Source organism: Haliotis rufescens, unplaced genomic scaffold (assembly GCF_023055435.1).
Source record: "Haliotis rufescens isolate VD_foot unplaced genomic scaffold, xgHalRufe1.0.p SCAF_14, whole genome shotgun sequence".
Taxonomy (NCBI): domain Eukaryota; kingdom Metazoa; phylum Mollusca; class Gastropoda; order Lepetellida; family Haliotidae; genus Haliotis; species Haliotis rufescens.
The window spans coordinates 12119552-12142767 of NW_025963824.1; the positions used below are offsets into that span (position 1 = coordinate 12119552).

Here is a 23216-nt window from a genome sequence, read left to right on the forward strand (position 1 = left end):
TGTACACATCATGCACTACTGTTAAAGGATATACCCATCATACACTACTGTTACAGAATATACCCATCATGCACTACTGTTACAGGATATATCCTTTATGCACTATACTGATACAGAACATATCCATCATGTACTACTGTTACATAATGTACCCATCATACACTACTGTTACAGCATATACCCATCATACACTACTGTTACAGAATATACCCATCATGCACTACTGTTACAGGATATATCCTTTATGCACTATACTGATACAGAACATATCCATCATGTACTACTGTTACAGAATCAACCCATCATGGACTACTGTTACAGAATATACCCATCATCCACTACTGTTACATAATGTACTCGGCATACACTACTGTTACAGAATATACCCATCATACACTACTGTTACAGCATATACCTATCATACACTACTGTTACAGCATATACCCATCATCCACTACTGTTACATAATGTACTCGGCATACACTACTGTTTCAGAATGTACCCATCATGCACAACTGTTACATAATGTACTCGGCATACACTACTGTTTCAGAATGTACCCATCATGCACTACTGTTAGAGGATATATCCTTAATGCACTATACTGATACAGAACATATCCATCATGTACTACTGTTACAGAATATACCTATAATGCACTTCTGTTACAGAATATACCCATCATGGACTACTGTTACAGAATATACCCATCATGCACTACAGTTACATATTATACCCATCATGCACTACTGTTACAAAATGTACACATCATGCACTACTGTTACAGAATATACCCATCATACACTACTGTTACAACATATACCCATCATACTCTACTGTTACAGAATATACCCATCATGCACTACTGTTACAGGATATATCCTTTATGCACTATACTGATACAAAACATCTCCATCATGTACTACTGTTACAGAATATACCTATCATGAACTTCTGTTACAGAATATACCCATCATGGACTACTGTTACAGAATATACTGATCATGCACTACTGTTAAAGACTATACCCATCATGCACTACTGTTACAAAATGTACACATCATGCACTACTGTTACAGGATATACCCATCATACACTACTGTTACAGAATATACCCATCATGCACTACTGTTACAGGATATATTATTTATGCACTATACTGATACAGAACATATCCATCATGTACTACTTTTACAGAATATACCTATCATGCACTTCTGTTACAGAATATACCCATCATGCACTACTGTTACAGAATATAGCCATCAGGCACTACTGTTACAGACTATACCCATCATGCACTACTGTTACAAAATGTACACATTATGCATTACTGTTACAGGATATACCCATCATACACTACTGTTACAGAATATACCCACCATGCACTACTGTTACAGGATAAATCCGTTATGCACTATATACTGATACAGAACATATCCATCATGTACTAATGTTACAGAATATACCTATCATGCACTACTGTTAGAGAATATAACCATCATGCACTACTGTTACAGAATATACCCATCATGCACTACTGTTACAGAATGTACTCGTCATACACTACTGTTTCAGAATGTACCCATCATACACTTCTGTTACAGAATATACCCATCATGCACTACTGTTACACCATGTACACATCATGCACTACTGATACAGGATATATCCTTTATGCATTATACTGTTGCAGAACAAACTGATCATGCACGACTGTTACTGAATGTACCCGGCATACACTAGTGTTACAGAATGTACACATCATGCACTGCTGAACGTGGCTTGAAAAGAATAAATTTTGCCAAAAGAACAAAATGGATTTAGACTCCCAAACGAAGAACGGTGTAAACAATCAAATTTTGTATGCTTTGTTGACATGCAAAAGACGTTTGACACTGTGAGTTTTCATTGTTTGTGGTATAAATTAATGGAAATTGGAATTTATGGTAAGATTATTGAGCTATACAGAGTCTTTTCACAGATTATCACTGCCGTGTTAATATTAATTATTTTTAGACAGAAGTATTCCCAGTCTCTCTTGGAGTACGACAGTGATGTAAGATGTCACCAACCCTATTTTCGATCTACATCAACGATCTTGCTGATGAAATCAATAAGTTAAAGTGTGGTGTGCAATTTGACGAAGCTACCCTATCAATACTGCTTTATGCAGATGACATTGCCCTCATTGCACCGGACAAAGTGTCACTACAAGGAAGGCTGGATGTTCTGAGTAAATGGTGTCAAAAATAGAGACTGGTAATCAACAAGGATAAACTAAGGTTACTCACTTCAGGAATTGATCTACAATAAAAACACATGCTAATTTTCACAGTTGCTCTGATGACCTGTGTATCACTGACAGCTATAGGTATTTCGGTATGGCTTAGTGAACATTTAGATTTGAAAAAAGACAGTTAAGGAATGATGCAACTCTGCTGGGAGAGCACTATCAGCTTTATACACTAAATTTATTAGTGCTGGTGGTTTGTCCTATGAGGTTTATACCAAATTATACAACTCACTTGTTGAACCGGTCCTATTCTGTGGTGCAGGAGTATGGGGTGCAAATGTGCACAAGGAGATCATGGTCATCAAAATAAAGCACGTAGATACTACCTTGGTGTTGGTAAGTATTCTTCTAATCTTGCCACAAGAGGAGATATGGGATGGACATCTACTTCAGTTCAACAAAAACCAGAGTTATTTTGCATGACGTTTAGAAATCGCATCTAGCCGGAATACAGACTACCTCGTAAAGTGTATAACTGGTCCGTTGCAAGAAGTAAATCATGGGACAGTAAATTCATACAACTGCTGCATAATTATAATGCTGGAAGGATTCTGACAGAAGATTGGAGCATTAAGATGAAAACCAGGCTTCTAAAAGAATTTCTGACATCTGAAGATCAACTGAAATTATTTCAAGATGTCTGGGATGATTCAAGATCAAGAAATGAAAATAAATTAAGAACCTATAGAAGTTTTAAGCATAATTGTAATCATAGTACTTATGTAAAGAGCGTGAAGCGGCGAGATGACAGTAGTATCTTAGCTAAGTTCAGATGGGGATCACGCTCTTTATCTTTAGAGACTGGTCGGTACTCCAAGCGTCCCATTCCACTACAGGATAGAATATGTAAATATTGTGCTGATAATACTACTACTTTAGTAATAGTAGACGAAATGCATCTCCTTATTGAATGTAATCAGTATGACGACATAATATTTGATTTATGCAGTGATGCCACTTCAATAAATCCCTGTTTTGTAAATTATGAAAAACAGAAATCAGCATTCCTTTCTCAGTGTGACATTATACAGCCGCATCTTGCCACATCAGTGCGACTGTGCTTCAAACGGAGAATCCGCTAGATTTTATGTGCGCTTAAGTGCACTGATGTTTGATGAGGTCAATATGATTTTTTGGCTGGGCATCATATTTTATCTATTCTACTTTAAAATGATCATGGTAATGTAACATATTATGTGTGACACACAAATACATATAAATTCTTCTTTCTTCTTCTGTATTACACAATGGCACTACAACAACAGTTAGATCAAGACTGGAGTTGTGTAGCTGCCCTTGGTGTAGAGTGCCTACTTCAACGTGGAACACTACACCATCATGTCGCGCCTTAGACATCTCGGCACGGTGATGGTTTTCTTCATACATCATCACAACTTTCAGTTAAATGCAAAATGTTTAATAAGATTAAAAAGGAGTGTTACAGGGAGTGTGACAGGGTGAGGTGTGTGTGTGTGTATGTTTGTGTTTTTTTGTTTTTTTTTGTTTGTGTTTATGTGTGTTTGTGTGTGTATTCGTCTGTTTCTGTGTGTGTTTGTGTGTTTGTTTGTGTGTTTGTGGGTGGATGAGTTGAGCGTGCGTATGTGTGTTTGTGGGTGGATGTTCCTCTGTGTGGTTTGTGTTTGTGACTGTGTGTTTGTTTGTGTGTGTGCTTCTGAGTGTGTGTTTGTTTATGTGTGAATGTGTGTTTGAGTGTTTCTGTGTGTATGTTTGTGTGAGAATTTGTGTGTGTGTGAATGTGTGTGTGTTTGAGTTTAAATGTGTTTGTGTGTAAATGTGTGTGGGTGTTTATGTTTTAGGTCTGTGAGAACCAACAGCACCAAACCCCACCCCACCCCCTCCAAGGGCACCTGTAACACGGACATTGTACATGCTCCTACATGCAGAAAATAAATAGTTTCACCACATTATTAATCGTGTAACACTCTGCTGTCAGATTACTACTTACATGTAGTTACAACATTGAGCAACTTGTTCCCCGTGAGATTCTGGCAAAAAACACTGGTCCCAGCGACCTAGAACAGATTCGATGATTACCATAATGGCGTTGATCGTTGATCGTTGATCATACATTCAATCACTGGATTGGCTGGGCTGGTCGAGACTCGGTTATTGCCAGACCCGCTATATAGCTATCATATCACCGATAGACTACGTATACCACAGTGTTATAGATGGTTGTTTTACATTTCCGATATAGCTGATGCATGTGAACTTTGAAGGATACCGACCTGTCTGATCCATGATGTTTCTTCGTACCGAAGATCCTTCACACGCTGTTGGGCAGCAAATCTCATCTGAAAGAGAATCATAAACTTGCTTCACTACTGGGTCTTTTAGACGCATGTGGTACTGATTTGTAGAAACGAGTTTTGTACGCCTTGTCTTTACCGAGCGAGAGCGAGGGTAATACATGGATTCTTGCACGAATTAAATCAGCATGACACACACAGAAGTGTAATAATTCTTTATCGCCATTATTCCTTTATCCGTTTGAGCTTCCCTTTAGAAAAAAACTCTTTGATCAAAACTGTCTTGGAAAGCCAAAATTGTCGAATAACGTCAAAGATGTTCAGATATGACACCATTTCTAGTGTGACGCCATTCCGGCCTTACATCACGATTTGTTTGGATGATGGCAAGAATACACGTGTGCGCGTGAAGTAATATTTGCTCTTGTGCACAACTCATTTTTGTATTTACTTTTTTATTTTGTAATCCTTATAAGTAATAAACACGAGTACTGATTATTCAAATAGGTCATACTTTGTATTTAGTACTCGCCCATGAGGACGTCACCTGTTTAATAAACATATACAGTAAACTACGGTTATAACGAACTCAAAGGGACCACTAATTTTAGTTCGTAATAACCGTAGTTCGTTATAAGCATATACAGCATATGTACATTAAATGGCCGGGACTAAAAAATAAGTTCGTTATATCCGTCAGTTCGTTATAAGCGTGTTCGTTATAAACGTAGTTTACATTGTGTAATACCAGAGCGTGTGCTTATGTACTGCGTGAACACGTTTCACGAACAAATATTAAAACCTCCCACATCCCCGGGGTTATTCAGAACCAGTTTTCGAGAGATATCTGCAGGCTGTGATTGGAGGATATTCTGTAAGATTTTTATGTCTTTCAAATGTACATCCATCCAGTTATTAAAACTGACCATGTTTTTCTATATTTAGTACTGTCTTTTTCAACATGATGACTTATGCTGAATGTGACCACAGCTATTTTCAAGTAGGTGACATTTGGTGCGAAACTGGGGGTGGTGTGTTTAGCTTCCGGTACTCGGAAAAGGAGCTGGCTAAGCTAGTCATTTTTATTTGTTTTATTGCTGCTCTAAGGCCAAACTGTGCACACACGTACAGGTAATAGCTGTTGAATGCTTAGTTATTTTAAAAAAAATCATAACGTTACTATAGAAGTCTATGGGAAAACATTTGGTTGTGTGTAACCTTCAACGACATTGCATGTAGAGATGATAGATCAGGAGTGGAGCCTATGCACACTTGATGACCCCTTATTAAATTAATAAGTTTATGCTTCTGAAGAGTTCGAAGTATTATTCTATTAACTTCAATTGGAGCAAGCAGTTGATCGTGTAGATGTCTGCGTTTTCACACAAGACAGTGAAACAAAAAAATATAAACGGCAAGTTATAAATAAAATACGAATTTCGCTCCCGTGTAACCAATTTTTTCATAAACTCGTGAATAGTTCTGGTATCTGACTCGCTTTCACTCCACAGATACCAGAACTATTCACGGAGTCTTGTTTAATAATATTGGTATTACACATTTACCACATGGGGTGGTGCCATTGCTTCATTGTTGATGGAAATAGATATTACGTCAGAAATTGATTGCATTGCATCATCTGAACAAATAATATATAGCTAATAACTTTGTTTGTTGTTTAATATTCCAGTAATATTCAATATTCCACCTGTATGATGGCAGTCTGGAAATAACTAAGTAAACAAATTTGAGACACGATGACATGAATCAACCAACTCAAGAAGCCTGACTAATCGATCCCGTTAGTCGCCTCTAACGACAAATATGGGTTGCTGACGACCAATTCTAACCCGGATCTTCACGGGTCACGTCATTAAGTAACGAAAAGGTGGAAGATGCGGTTTGAGCTATTCCTTCAAGATAAACATTATATTTCGATTGTTACTCGCACGTTACATATGTGCTGCACACGGCAGTGTTTTCGAGTAATAGTTTAAACAAAATCGTTACACGTTTGCTGGTATGTGAATATGATGGTACCGTTATTCATCATCATAATAACCTGGGCTAGCGAGCGCCACAAAAGTTATTATTGCAAAGATACTTAATTGTTTAATTGTTCAAAGCAGTGTTAAATCATCTCGTTAAATAGGAACCAGGAGTTCAAATATTTATTAAAGCATGCACGTAAGTTTGATGGTGGCTAAGAATTAAACAAACAAAAAAAGGTTAACCGATAGTGATGTATTTGATACGGATATCATATTTGTGTTTTGGACATTAAGTTTGCATTATTTCGGAGATTATTTTGAGCCTTATAACGTTTTGATATTTTGATGAAATCAGGTTGCAAATGTATAATTTATTTTACCGTGCAGTTTATGTAACGTTACATGTATGTGTTTGAGACCCATGTGGCGATAACTACTCACGTTAATCAAAAGAGACAAAGCGTTTCATTATTCAATATGAAACTAGTGGGGAATAGATATTACGCGTTTTGTTAATTCTTTATTCCGTTACCCAAGGGATTGGTCGTCGTCAGGCTCGGTGTCTTGGATCATTGCGTGCCATCGTACCCCGAAAGCGTGGATCGTGACTCTCAATTTAAATCACTAGATTATATGGTCCTGACGGGATTATTTTCAAGCCGCCCTCATACAGTGGGAATATTGTTGAGCGCGGGGTTAAATAACAAACAAATTTGAACCGTTGTATGTATGTTAGCTATGAAATAGGTCAATAGGTCAATAGGTCAATATGTCCCTGTTTCTTGTACTGTTATCTAGTTTCGTGGATCAACGGCATCAGGCCCGTATTCAGCATGTCTAATCGCACATCTGTCATGTTAAGTATTCTCTCTGTTGGGGTAAGTTTCTGGTCAGTGCTAATGGAAACCATGAAGGTTCTGTTGGTCTGTGCTGTGTTCCTTGCTGCAGCTCTGGCTGGTAGCGTGATTAATTGGATGAGTGAGTGAGTGAGTGAGGCTGGTAACGTGATTAATTGGATGAGTGAGTGAGTGAGTGAGGCTGGTAACGTGATTAATTGGATGAGTGAGTGAGTGAGTGAGTGAGTGTGTGAGTGTGTGAGTGTGTGGGTGGGTGGGTGAGTGAGTGGTTGGTTGAATGAGTGAGTGAGTGAGTGAGTGAGTGAGTGAGTGGGTGGGTGAGTGAGTGAGTGAGTGAGTGAGTGAGTGAGTGAGTGAGTGAGTGAGTGAGTGAGTGAGTGAGTGAGTGGGTGGGTGGCAGGGTGGGTGGGTGAGTGAGTGAGTGAGTGAGTGAGTGAGTGAGCCGATTTTAGCAATATTCAGCAACATCACGGCGGGGGATACAAGACATAGCTTCACTCAGTGTCTCCATGTGGGGAATCGAACCCTGTCCTTCGTCACGATGAGCAACACACTATAACCACAAGGCTACCCTAACAGCCTTTGTGTTCTGTACATTGGATGTACACACAGAGAGGAGAATAACATCATAGTCATTTGTTAATTGCGCAGAGTTTCAGGGCGGACGCACTTAATGGAAAACAACTTCTTTATTTTATTGCATGGCGACATTTCACTGTACATCCAGTATAACACTGGAACGGTATAAGTATCTTCATCGAAACGTCGCTATTGCATTAAAACAAAGAAATTGTCATCCATAAATTGGGTACAATGTTGCATCCTTATGCGTCAAATTTTAAGAAATACCTATCCTATACATTAGGTGTATTTACAAAACCATTTCCCATTGCAGATTTTAAGTGTACTTGTGCTAGACTGGATTTTGACTTTAATGATTTCGTTACCACTATCCTAACAACATATCTTAATTGCAGTGAATGTACATTTCCCTCAAGGGTCACCAGGTGGTAAGTATGCCTTTTTTAAAGTTGAATATATCTATCTTAAAAGGTGTGAATAAAGTGTGTACCCATGAGGGGCACAGACAATGAGTGCTCCACCCACTGTACCAAGATATGGAGTCGAACCCGATCCTTGGGCTCAACGAGCAGACCTTAGCAAGTGTAGACCACCCTCCGCTATCTGACAGTGTGTTACTTCCAGCATATTGTTTTTCATTGGTACAATTGTGCTGAATAAGCTGGGGAAGTGAATTGTAGATTGTTTTAATTAATTTCATGTGGCAGAAACGATCGGCTGAAACATCGCCCACTGTGGCTATTAACACCATCTATATATATAAGTGTCAATATTTCTGACTTGGTGCTACATCAATTCGGCTAAAGCAAAATCCTAAGTATTGACTTGTAATAATAAGGTACCTTTTTAATGCAAGTCATCTAGTCAGTTCGTCTAGTCAGTTCGTCTTGTCAGTTCGTCTTGTCAGTTCGTCTAGTCAGTTCGTCTAGTCAGTTCGTCTTGTCAGTTCGTCTAGTCAGTTCGTCTTGTCAGTTCGTCTAGTCAGTTCGACTACAGTAATTGTGGTAAGGTGGGATGATTCTTTCTGTTGCAATAACATTACATTAGCAACATTGTAGGGGGCGGGACATTCTTACAATATTCCTTATATGATTTTTTATCAGCTAGTTTTCTTGACCTATTTAGATAATAAATAAATATTCTAACTGTTGAAACTGTTGTCTATATCTCCTAACTCTCACTCATAAGCGAGGCCGTGTGTTGTGAGTCTTGTGGCGGCAGTGTTTGTTTGTTTGGTGTTTAACGCCGAACTCAGCAATATTGCAGCAGTATGACGTCGGTCTGTAAATAATCGTGTCTGGACCTGACAATCAAGATTGACATGGTCAGTATCGATCCACGCAATTGGGATACGATGACATGCATAAACCAAGTCAGCGAGCCTGACCACCCAATCGCCTCTTAAGCACCGTCGCATGGCAAACATGGGTTGCTGATGCAGACTTCTCTACCCCGGATTTTCACGGGTCTCTTGTAGCCATAGTGATGTATACCTCGTACTATTGTATAGACATTGCCAGTCCTGTCGTGGCAGTGATGCTTTTGTGAAACTGTCGTACATGTATTGTCACGACAGTGTTGTACAGGTAGTGTCTGCCTCGCAGTGACAGTGTTGTATAGGTATTGTCAGCCTCGCAGTGACAGTGTTGTACAGGTATTGTCAGCCTCGCAGTGACAGTGTTGTACAGGTATTACAGCCTCGCAGTGACAGTGTTGTACAGGTAGTATCAGCCTCGCAGTGACAGTGTTGTACAGGCAGTTTCAGCCTCACAGTGACAGTGTTGTACAGGTATTATCAGCCTCACAGTGTCAGTGTTGTACAGGTATTACAGCCTTGCAGTGACAGTGTTGTACAGGTATTATCAGTCTTGCAGTGACAGTGTTGTACAGGTATTGTCAGCCTCGCAGTGACAGTGTTGTACAGGTATTACAGCCTCGCAGTGACAGTGTTGTACAGGTATTGTCAGCCTCGCAGTGACAGTGTTGTACAGGTATTGTCAGCCTCGCAGTGACAGTGTTGTACAGGTAGTATCAGCCTCGCAGTGACAGTGTTGTACAGGTAGTATCAGCCTCGCAGTGACAGTGTTGTACAGGTATTACAGCCTCGCAGTGACAGTGTTGTACAGGTATTATCAGCCTCGCAGTGACAGTGTTGTACAGGTATTACAGCCTCGCAGTGACAGTGTTGTACAGGTATTGTCAGCCTCGCAGTGACAGTGTTGTACAGGTATTATCTGCCTCGCAGTGACAGTGTTGTACAGGTATTACAGCCTCGCAGTGACAGTGTTGTACAGGTATTATCTGCCTCGCAGTGACAGTGTTGTACAGGTATTACAGCCTCGCAGTGACAGTGTTGTACAGGTAGTGTCAGCCTCGCAGTGACAGTGTTGTACAGGGATTATCAGCCTCGCAGTGAAAGTGTTGTACAGGTATTGTCAGCCTCGTAGTGACAGTGTTGTACAGGTATTACAGCCTCGCAGTGACAGTGTTGTACAGGTATTATCAGCCTCGCAGTGACAGTGTTGTACAGGTATTACAGCCTCGCAGTGACAGTGTTGTACAGGAAGTATCAGCCTCGCAGTGAAAGTGTTGTACAGGTATTGTCAGCCTCGCAGTGACAGTGTTGTACAGGTATTACAGCCTCGCAGTGACAGTGTTGTACAGGTATTACAGCCTTGCAGTGACAGTGTTGTACAGGTATTACAGCCTCGCAGTGACAGTGTTGTACAGGAAGTATCAGCCTCGCAGTGAAAGTGTTGTACAGGTATTGTCAGCCTCGCAGTGACAGTGTTGTACAGGTATTACAGCCTCGCAGTGACAGTGTTGTACAGGTATTACAGCCTCGCAGTGACAGTGTTGTACAGGTATTACAGCCTCGCAGTGACAGTGTTGTACAGTTAGTATCAGTCTCGCAGTGACAGTGTTGTACAGGTAGTATCAGTCTCGTAGTGACAGTGTTGTACAGGTATTGTCAGCCTCGCAGTGACAGTGTTGTACAGGTATTACAGCCTCGCAGTGACAGTGTTGTACAGGTATTACAGCCTCGCAGTGACAGTGTTGTACAGGTAGTATCTGCCTCGCTGTGACAGTGTTGTACAGGTATTGTCAGCCTCGTAGTGACAGTGTTGTACAGGTATTACAGCCTCGCAGTGACAGTGTTGTACAGGTATTACAGCCTCGCAGTGACAGTGTTGTACAGGTAGTATCAGCCTCGCAGTGACAGTGTTGTACAGGCAGTTTCAGCCTCACAGTGACAGTGTTGTACAGGTATTATCAGCCTCACAGTGTCAGTGTTGTACAGGTATTACAGCCTTGCAGTGACAGTGTTGTACAGGTATTATCAGTCTTGCAGTGACAGTGTTGTACAGGTATTGTCAGCCTCGCAGTGACAGTGTTGTACAGGTATTACAGCCTCGCAGTGACAGTGTTGTACAGGTATTGTCAGCCTCGCAGTGACAGTGTTGTACAGGTATTATCAGCCTCACAGTGACAGTGTTGTACAGGTATTATCAGCCTCGCAGTGACAGTGTTGTACAGGTAGTATCAGCCTCGCAGTGAGTGTTGTACAGGTATTATCAGTCTCGCAGTGACAGTGTTGTACAGGAAGTATCAGCCTCGTAGTGACAGTGTTGAAAACGTCAGTGTTATTCATGAGCAGATGCTGTCAGTCTACCTTGCTGTTGTCTGGCAGATCCACATTACCCTGTATATTGAGTATGATGTAGCTAATAAACTACCTCCCTGCTGTCGTTTATCCGATGATGTTCCGACTTTTTTTCTGTTCTCCCACAGGAACGTTGTGCTGCGGCACCAACTGTGGAGGAAGCATGTGTGTGGCCCCGGTTTAGACACGTGAGTTGGACCATCTTCATCTTGACATTATGTGCTCTACTAATTTGAAATGGTAAACTTCTATATGTAGACACATGTTGTCTCAGTACACTCAGGGAGGAATGGTTTCTTCCTGACATAATATGCTCCACAAATTAAAATGCAATGATCATATTTCGATATGTGGACCCATATTGTCGTGTTGCACTCACAGAGTCAGTAAATGAGTTGTTGAACAAGTATATAATAATTAATTCAATTATTAACGTGACATGTTGTATTGTACTGTGGTCGATACTGCAATTTGTTTTAGAAAACCACTTCCTCTTTGAATAAAGAACGAGTCGCTCATTTGTTTCTGGGAAGGGCTGGGTGTGTGGGTGTGAGGTTGTGGTTGTGGTTGTGGGTGTGAGGTTGTGGGTGTGGTTGTGAGGTTGTTGGGAGTGGCTGTGGGTGTGAGGTTGTGGTTGTGGGTGTGAGGTTGTGGGTGTGAGGTTGTGGTTGTGAGGTTGTGGGGTGTGAGGTTGTGGTTGTGGGTGTGAGGTTATGGTGTGAGGTTGTGGTTGTGGGTGTGAGGTTGTGGGTGTGAGGTTGTGGTTGTGGGTGTGAGGTTGTGGGGTGTGAGGTTGTGGTTGTGGGTGTGAGGTTGTGGGTGTGAGGTTGTGGTTGTGGGTGTGAGGTTGTAGGGTGTGAGGTTGTGGTTGTGGGTGTGAGGTTGTTGGGTGTGAGGTTGTGGTTGTGGGTGTGAGGTTATGGTGTGAGGTTGTGGTTGTGGGTGTGAGGTTGTCTTCCTGACATAATATGCTCCACAAATTAAAATGCAATGATCATATTTCGATATGTGGACCCATATTGTCGTGTTGCACTCACAGTCAGTAAATGAGTTGTTGAACAAGTATATAATAATTAATTCAATTATTAACGTGACATGTTGTATTGTACTGTGGTCGATACTGCAATTTGTTTTAGAAAACCACTTCCTCTTTGAATAAAGAACGAGTCGCTCATTTGTTTCTGGGAAGGGCTGGGTGTGTGGGTGTGAGGTTGTGGTTGTGGTTGTGGGTGTGAGGTTGTGGGTGTGGTTGTGAGGTTGTTGGGAGTGGCTGTGGGTGTGAGGTTGTGGGTGTGAGGTTGAGGGTGTGGTTGTGACGTTGTTGGGAGTGGCTGTGGGTGTGAGGTTGTGGGTGTTGTTGTGGGTGTGAGGTTGTGGGTGTGAGGTTGTTGGGTGTGAGGTTGTGGTTGTGGGTGTGAGGTTGTGGGTGTGAGGTTGTGGTTGTGAGGTTGTGGGGTGTGAGGTTGTGGTTGTGGGTGTGAGGTTATGGTGTGAGGTTGTGGTTGTGGGTGTGAGGTTGTGGGTGTGAGGTTGTGGTTGTGGGTGTGAGGTTGTGGGGTGTGAGGTTGTGGTTGTGGGTGTGAGGTTGTGGGTGTGAGGTTGTGGTTGTGGGTGTGAGGTTGTAGGGTGTGAGGTTGTGGTTGTGGGTGTGAGGTTGTTGGGTGTGAGGTTGTGCTTGTTGGTGTGAGGTTTTGGTTGTGGGTGTGGTGGGGATGGAAGTGGTTATGGTGGGGATGGGAGGGTGTTTGTCGTGCATGGGGACGGACGTATTGTTTTAGCGACAACATATGCCGCATATTGTCTGCTGCAGGTAGAACCAGACACATCCAACATATTTACATCAAGACATCCAACATATCCAGCGAACTACTTTGTTAGTTTAACGAACCCAAATATTGTTTTCAATTAATTTCGTGAACAGTTTTTCATTTTTTAAATCACAAAATATCACATGGGTTTACAGCCTCATGTGAAGCGGGTAAATTATGGAAAGATATGCTCTTCCATCAAATCAGTTTTGTCTGAGCTAATCTCTATGCATACCTTTGTTCCAGCTGGGAAATAGACACATTCAATAACTGGCAAGATTCCAAATAAAAACTGACATTGCATTTGGTTTTCCGAAGTCTGCATCATATTAACTAACATCTGTTTTCCGGATGAAACTGGGGTGTTTGCTATTTCCTCGAAGTGGTTTGTGTGTGTGTTGTTTGACGCCGCACTCAGCAATATTCAAGCTATATGACATCAGTCTGTAAATATCTTGAGTCTGGACCACAAAAAAACCCAAATCTTCAAGAGCCTCGATAACATGCATCAAGCCTGACCACCCGATCCCTGTAGTCGCCTCTTACAACAAGCATAGTCGCCTCTTTTGACAAGCATGGGCTGCCGAAGAACTCATTTTCTCAAAGCTTGACCGTCTTAATGTCTTACAACAATACTTCCAGACCTTGACCAAAATAAAGACAATTTATTTATGACTAAACACTTCCCTCGGTCTCAGAATTATTTTTTTTACAGATTTGATTTAAAACGCATCTCCATCAAAACGCATGGTTATTCTTATATCGGCATATTAGAAACGAATCATAGCTTTCTCTACCTCAATGTATGATTGCTGGTCAAAAGGTTCTAAGCCTAAGTAAACACGTCTATGTAGTACAGTGATTGAGTAGTTCACTGCACGTATATTTGGTCTGTTGTGGCCGTTTGTATATAAGTGACAGCCAGTTGAACGTGATATGGGTCCAAATGGACAGAGAAACGGAAAAGAACGAGTACCGAGCCGTCATCAAGTTTATGACTGTAGAGAAAAGTTTTCTCCAAGATATTCATGAGAGCATGTCACAAATGTATGGGGTAAGTGCCCTAGCTGTTCCACTGTTTAACGTTGGACACCTGAAGGATGGGAGAACAAGTCTTGAAAATGACCCGAGGTCTGGACGTCCTTCAACTTCCATCAATGAAGATTCAATCAAGGAAAAAGACGTATTACCATTGCCGAACTTGTATTGTCAAATACCTAGGTTACGTGATCTCAGGGGAGGGTATCAAAACAGAACCTGATGTCCATTGATTTCGTGCATTCTCTTAATACTTAAGACGTTTTGAATGTCATTAATAAGTTTCATGGCTACTTGTAAGGCAACTCATTCACTGTAAGGACTGGCAATACTACCCTCACTTATGCCCTCAATTCCACTTAGTTTGATGCAAACTGGCATCACTGGCACGCATAACTTGCCACCTATGACTTCTCGCTTGAGTATGTAGGAATGACGATGGAGAATGTAAAGTAATTTAGTAATCTCATCAAGTGCTGTGGAGACACTTTCCCTAACTAGTCCACCTCCGTAGTCTAGTGGTAGAGCGTCCGCCCAGAGAGGGGAAGGCAAGGGGTTCGATCCCCGGCCGCGTCATACCAAAAGACGTTAAAAGATGGTTCTTGTTGCCTTGTCCGGCGCTCAGCACAAAGGGGCTAAAAACAAAGACAGGTCAGCTCGGAGTCAGTAAAGTGTGTCTGAGAGGGGTATTAATGTAAAAGTATATATATATATATATATATATGTATATATATGTCATATATAAGTGCAATAGTCTTTGACGCGAGAATAAACCCCACCTCACCTCACCTCACTTTCCCTAACTGGGTAGGTGATAATTTGCATGTTGGCAGTTGATGGTATGGCATCTCCTGACAAGATCCCTCAATTTGTTCGAATTTTATATACACGTCCACCCTGGATGCTCTAACATCGCATCTGGATCAGCATCTATTCTCTCCTAGTAGGACTCGCTCACTGTCAAAGATGACCGTCTTCCAAGGCAAAAACTTACATATGTTGTAGCACCCTACTGTCAACCGAGTCTGGAAGATATGATAAATTTATATATGACAGCATATTAGTGGACATATATATAGCATATGTTGGACATCATATTAGTGACAAGACCATGGCTTTATTTAAGACATGGTTTTACTGGCGGGGAATGATAACAGGCGTGGAAAAAATATTGGCTGCTGCCAGAGGTATATTCTTCGGAAAGCTCCAAACTGAATTGAGCATGCACCTTTAGTTAGTATAGACACCACTCAACCTATGGAGATGGTGTTCATCGCCTGACTCAGCTTGGAGCCCTTCTCTTGTGGTTATGGTGAGGTGAAATGGGGTTGAATATCGCCTCTAAGTGTGGTTATGGGAATTCCCTGGTCATTACAGATCATTTCACACAATATGCCTTTGCCATCCTCACTGGCAACAAAACGGCCCATACTACAGTCCAAGTACTGTTTGATCACATCATTGTTCACTGCAGCATTCCAGAGAATTCGCACTCTGATCAAGGCTGGAACCGGAAGGTGATATCCCCAGACAGTTGTGCAGCATATTTGGCATACTGGGTCTACTCTATATCATCTGCCTCATGTTTTGACTAGACGCCCAGTGGCTGGACATAAGGTACCGTGCCTGGCTACACATACCTTATAAAAATAGCCAAAAAAGGAGAGACAAACCAAGCATTTTCAAAGAGTCCCCCATTACAACCCTTCTCTCTGGATATTGATTTACAATAACCACAGCGAAATTGTACACTTGAACCCTCTACCGAAAGGCTTTGGCTTAAAATGAGATTGCAGCCTATATGTATCAACAATATTGGAGGAAAATAATAAGTGTAACCATTTATAGCATGGATAATTAATTATCTTGATAATAGAGGATTTGTCATTGAAATGGGAAAAGTTGTTGGTCATAATGTGACCTCAGGATATCACCGTGAAATAGCCTGTCACGGACCCTAATTCAATCATATACATGATACGAATAGTCTCACATGGATCTCTCAGCGTGAATGAAGTACCATTCACTCACGAGTGCAGTTCAACATATTTCTCAGAAAAGAGCAAGAACACGGATAAACAGTGCACAGAATGTGACATTTATGAATTAAAAGCAAAGATGAAAGGAATGCCAAACTTTATTCAAAGCTGATTACATGTCATTCTTTCCGTGAACATGTTTAAAATGTATTCCCTCTGGCCACATAGGAAACTACATCTTTTCACTGACACCCTCCCACGTACGGAGCCAGGTTCTGGATTCGAATGATTTCAACGTCAAAGGTTTCAGGTCCATGCAAGGTTTCTGCTATCACCTCCATTTTCTGAGGGCCAACTGGCGCGAAGTGCATTAACTGAAATGTGACCAAAAAAGGAGTCATTGCAAACATGTCCTTAAGGACGATAACCATCACAATTGCTACAACAAATTATCGTGGGTGAGATACTTCGGTGTAACACACCATTTAACATTATTTAGTTATAAGAATGGTGTGTCAGCCTGATGCAGGGGAAAAGTCAGAAGTGATACATGAAAAGACATTTACCACTTAGCACAAGGAATGATAAGACAAACCTAGAAACAAAATCAGGGGAATAATGACTTGTGCAAGAAGGTTCACCTCAACTGGAAGGCTTGCTAGAGTTCTGAAACATGCCGCCCGTTGACCCGTTTTCAGAATGCCCACGTCTCTTTCAAACATCTGTCTCATCTTCTTGTCAAACTCAGCTGTTGTTAAATCTAGAATGTAAGTATGAATTGGATAACATACATGAGTCTGGAATGGGAACTTTGAGATTTTATTCACAAAGCGTGCACATGGCTGTGCATTTTGATCATTTGTAGGAAGCTACCTAATTCCTAGTATATTTGCCACTTTTGACTGTTCTTTACTTCAACCCTCATCCTTGTCACAAGGAGATGTTACAGCAAGTAAGTATTGGACATCCAGGAATGCTTAGATGCTTTGGAGATTCCTACCACAAAGTCAAGATTGTCAGCTATTTTTGATTTTGGAGATAATCATGTAGTTAGGTTAATGTACTCCGACACGCAACGATTGTTTCAACCAGATGAATTTATGGTCATTTAAAACCTGACTGGTCAGAATAAAATCCACAGCTTTGATATCTCTTTGAAAAACAACACAACTGTACACCTGTCTATATTACTTCCTGTGCTGATATATCAAAGAGTTTAATGTATAACTAAATGAGCTACAGTGCTACCTTGTTATTATTCCTGGACAAAGCTTATACGCGCCAGTGTTTATTCCCCTTTAAAACCAACACGCACAGTAGCTAGGAAAGGTTTTCTGCAGGTGAGTTAACCCATGTGATGCTGTATGTATAGTGACTGATGCGCTTACCATATACGTTTAATTATATAATAATACTTGTAACAATATGATAATGCTAACTTGTAGCTATATGATAATACTTACATGAAACGAGCTATATGTAAGCGCTTAACTGTCAGACATACCTTTGACATGAAATATTTGCTTGCCAAGAAGTAAGTGCTCATCATCCTCGAGAGACATATCATAAATGTCTCTGGATACATTGACCCCAAGTTCCCGGGCGTAGTCACTGCAGCGGTACACTGGGGTCGTCTTCACCTCATAGCCCTTTCGTGACAGAAAGCTTGTCAACTGTGGCCAGCTGCACGCTTTCTCAACATTAAGAACTGAAATTAACAGATATTTCTTTCCTTTGTTTTGTAAACAAACATAGGAGATAAACATGTCAATTGACAATAAAAGGATAGCTGTTCTATCTATAATGTAGTTTCTGAAAGATCGTCATGACCCCACGCTGAAAGCCATTATGTCATACTGAATCTGTGGACGATGATTGGACAAAATCAAATGTCCTTCACGATTAATGAAGTTTGGTTCAGATTTGGCAATGCTAGCTAGTTACGTAGTACAGTTACATATCGCTAATAGGAGATGTGTTGAGCAACAGTAGCGTATGTCTAAAAGTAACTTTGTTATAAGGGAAACATCAGCACATTTAATATAATCGAACTCACCAAGCAATACCTTTGGGTTCCCGATTTCCTGTAAAACAGCAATTTGAGAAAGTGAAGTGAACGGGTAAATATTTCTAAGGCAAGATAAACGGTATTCAAGCAGACTGTAAATATCTATGGGCAAAGATTCAGGGACCGACAAACGGCGACGACAAAGATCCTGACAGTCCGATCAAAGTATGTTGTGATTAGCAACATGGTTGTTTCTCTTAAATAACAGAATGCTTTGTTGCAACCAATATATAACCACGTGATGAGCAAGGATCAACACCATCGGGACAAGATCACATGCAATCAGCTAAGGCACAGAGCCTGACCACCTGATCCAAATTGAATCGCCTCTTAAGACAAGCAACGTGAGGTGGTCTACGCGTTACAAAATGGCGATGCAACAATTACACCAACCTTAAATGAATATAGAACTTTGATGTCATTTAGACCCTCAACTTTTGCCTTAATCTGCAATATGTCTGCCGTCTCGTCCCTCCCCTCCTTAGGAGGAAGGGTGATGTCAGCTCTGTACAGAAGGGCGTCTCTATCATCATAGCAGCCGAGAACCGACCGGGGGAGACACGGAAGGGTGAGGAGACCAATGAGGAGCATGAACATTGTTGTAAAATCGTTATTTCTCCGCACAAACCGAAGGTTCAGGTTTATTAGAGTTCGTCCTGTTCTGTCTACGAACAAAAATATAATTGCCATATCATTGTACACATTTATAAGCAGATTGTGAAAAGTATCAAAACAATACTTTTCTGCCAATTAGAATGTTTTTATTATTCCAGATATTTTGCGAAGTTATATTACTGTTTTAACTTTTGCCATTCTCTAATCTAGAAGTAAAGTCCCAACAGGCTGAAAGAAGGTCACAATATAGAACATATTGCGAACAAGCCGGATGACAACATCTTTCAGTTTTCACAGTCATATTCGAATAATTTTTAAGATCACAGTTTTGGTAGATTGTTGGAGAGTAGTTTATGTTCGAAATCCTCTCAGCATTGAAATTTTTTGCTTGTATTATTTCCTTTATTTTGGGGGTTTATTTAATTGTCCATTATTGATAATTTTATCTTCGATGCCTCAGGCCCTGGTGTCTGCCATATATCAGCTATAATCTCCGATAAATATACAACTGGTACTCAACACGCATATGCATGTAACTTTGCAATTATGAATGCACATTCCTTTCATAAATAAAGCAAGGCTGGTTGATGTATTCATATCATTACATCATCAGTTCTATTAATTTTGTGCTATAACATATAGTGAGTGAGTGAGTGAGTTGGGTTTAACGCCGCTTTTAACATTATTCCAGTTATATCGCGGCGTGTCAGCTTAATGTGGGAGGAAAGCCCGAAGTGATGCAGGTCCCAGACGTTTATCACTTCGGTGAAACCCACGAGCACGCGTATGGTGCTGACAAACCTAGAAACATAATTTGGGCGAACCGGGATTCGAACCCACAATCATAGGTTTCTGGCGTGCCCAAGGGACGCAACTCTGCACAGCGAATCGCGGCGCCTTAGACGACTGGGCCACCCGTGCCCCCTATAACATATAGACATGGCAGGATTATTGGTGACACTTATAACGTCTTTTGCGCTCTTTATGCTATCGCACATTTGCTCTCATCCTCGCTCCGCCTATCTCTTTTGCAATTCAATAAATGAATTGAACCACCAATGGTTATTAATGAAGACTGATCTCTATAGAGATGCTGGGGCTCTCTGTATATATCTAGTTTATAATTAAAATCACGCTGTCTAGAATACTCTTGATCACATCAACACACATATAATCAAAAATGAGACGTTTGAATACTTTACCTTTCTGACTGTGACGACGTTGAATACTGGCTTGTGACTGCTGCCAAAGGTAACTGCAGCGATATATATACGTGAGTTTGCAAGTGAAAGTCCCACTGCACATGTCAGCATAAAGCAGCATATGTGTTCAACTATTTTCTATGCATATTTATGAGATGAACGTGCTGTGTAGGCAATGCAGAACCTTTTTTTTTTCTTTTAAACATTCTTTTTCATTTGTTGCATTTCATATTGTTATAACAAAACAGAAAAAAACAGTGATTTCCATGTTACAAAAAGTGTATGGGATGATGACCAATATTTTAAAAATCTGTCTAAATTCCCACTGTACATTTGGAGATGCAGAAATACTGCTTCAGTACATTCTGGAAGATCTGGAACAATGGCATGTGCTTTGTGTCTTTACATGAGAAAATATGTTTTTCGCAAAGAATAATTATAAGATTCAATGACTCACTCCTTCTGAATTTGTATCCAAGCACATATGTCGTTTGGGGATATTTCCTTTGATTTGAGTGTTGGTATTTAGCCAAAGCTCCAGTGCTGTCCATGTCGATTTTACTCAGCTGCAATCCCAAAACAAATGTTCAGTCGTTTCTATGTGTGTCTCAAAGGCTACATGTATTGCTGTCTACATATCCCATTTTGGATAATATATTATTAGTAGGTAGGAAGTGGGGTAGAATTTGTATTGAAACCATAGAAGCTTAGTATTTACAGTGCATGTAATGTGTCCACAGCACCCCATTGCTAGTCGTAAAAGGCGACCAAATTGGGCAACCTGTTTGCCGTGGGTTGTGCCCCTGTGTCGATGGAGGACGGGATTCTGGTGGTTTAGGCCACTGGAGCCAGTAACGGGTGTTCCTTTTGTCCACCATACCACTTAGACCCTGACTTCACCTAGCCGGGTAGTAGATTGGGCCCGGTTCTATCAATCGGCTAGTCACGCCATGCCCTGTGTATGAAACATGTGCATTAAAACATGCGCAATGAAATATTGCAATTTATGTGAATGTTGGGTATGTATGTATGCTATTAATGTATGATATAAACTTGCCTGGAGTCCCATGCCAGAAGGCGGTGACTCATGGGCCAATCGGGTACTATCAACCTCTGAATTCTGTCTGTCTCCAATTAACTGTCATGGGCCGAACCAGCCTGACATTATATTTGGTATACAAATTCAGCTATTCATGTTGTTCTTACTGCAGTATACCACCTCTGTATTCCTGATGTTTCCATGTTGGAGATCCGGTGCAATAAAACATCGCTCTTTATGGCACTCCATGGTGGTTTGGGAGCAGGGGTGTTGAATTATTTTATTTCAACATGTCTTACCAATACCCTGGTTCAAACCGTTCAAAACAACCACATGACGATCTTGATGAAACTGATCAAACCGAAAATTCATCTCCTGTTTTAGATTCATGGGCCCGATTTGTTGTCATAGAAGCAGCTGATAAACAACCAATTAAACTTAATCCCTTTGCACTTTCCAAAGCTGTATCTGGAATTTGTGGAAAAGTTAAGAATTTGACGGGTCTTTTCACTGTCTCTCTTCTTGTTGAGTGTACACGGAGACAGCAATCTCTCAATCTGCTATCTTTAACTACATTTGAAAATATTGAGGTTGCTCTGTCCGTGCACAAAACCTTGAATTCTTGCCGAGGAATTGTTCGAGACAGAGCTCGTTTCCTGTCCGACATGTCGGAGCAAGACATTACAGAAGAATTAAAAACTCAAGGAAATCGAGAGACGTTGACATTATCCCGTCCAACACATATCTGTTTACCTTTGCACTTAAGTTTATTAAAGCTGGTTAATTCAACGTCGGAGTGGAGGTGTATGTCCCCAATCCACTCAGATTTTTCAAGTGCCAAAAGTTTGGTCATGGCTCCAAATATTGTAACCATTCTGTCATATGTCAGCGTTGCGGCGGTGGAGATGAGAAAACCGATTGTGCTGCAGAGATAAAATGTGCAATTTGGAAAGGACAACATCTGGCTTCTTCAAGGTTATGTCATGTGTGGCAAACCCAATCACAAATTCTGAAGGTCCAACATGAAAATAACATTTCATTTCATGAGGCAAAGAAACTTCTTGAGAACAAATCTCCTCCAACGTCACTTAATAAAACATATTCTGCACCTGTTGTTCGTCCTGTTACACAAACCTCACCGATCTCTATTCAGACAGAGTTGTCCTGGGTAAAGTCAGACCAACCTGTCAGCATAACTTCCACCCAAACTGTGAATATCTCTGAACCAGACAATACGAGTGCTTATCACTGAAGAATTTGATGCCGTAGAACCAGACATTCAATCATTAACCAGAAAAGAAAGAAAAAAACATGTTTTAACCGAAAGACAATTTCAAGTCCGCGTGGGTTCAACCCTGTCTGACCATTATAATCAGGATCAGGGTGTCCAACAAGGCAGTATCTTGTCTGTCACATTATTCAGCGTTAAAATTAACAGTCTCTCCAAGGTATTGAATGACTCAATTGATGGGTCACTCTTTGTAGATGACTTCAACATATCTTGTTTTGGCAAAAAACATGCAGACAATAGAACGGCAACTGCAGCTTTGCCTTAATAAATTCCAAAAGTTATCGTTTGAGAATGGTTTTAGATTTTCTAAAGCAAAGACAAATTGTATCCATTTTTGTAGAAATTATAGACCACACAAAGACCCGGAACTATTGTTAAACGGTGCCCCCATCAAGGTTGTTGAGACCAAGTTCTTGGGTCTTATTTTTGCTCGCCACCTGGCGTTTTTACCTCATAGAAAATATCTTAACTAAATGATTGAAGGCTCTGGATCTACTGAAACTTGGCGCAAATACG

General features: G+C 40.8%; 1 protein-coding gene across 1 annotated transcript; it reads right to left on the bottom strand.

Moving 5' to 3' along the window:
* Positions 1-16711: 16711 nt before the first annotated feature.
* Positions 16712-19150, bottom strand: LOC125379196. Its single transcript, XM_048395419.1, has 4 exons — positions 18982-19150; positions 17990-18193; positions 17127-17245; positions 16712-16859 (listed from the first exon to the last, which is right to left on the bottom strand). Exons 1-4 carry the CDS (start codon positions 19148-19150, stop codon positions 16728-16730), a joined length of 624 nt encoding a protein of 207 aa, XP_048251376.1. The 3' UTR covers positions 16712-16727.
* Between the last annotated feature and the right edge of the window lie 4066 nt (positions 19151-23216).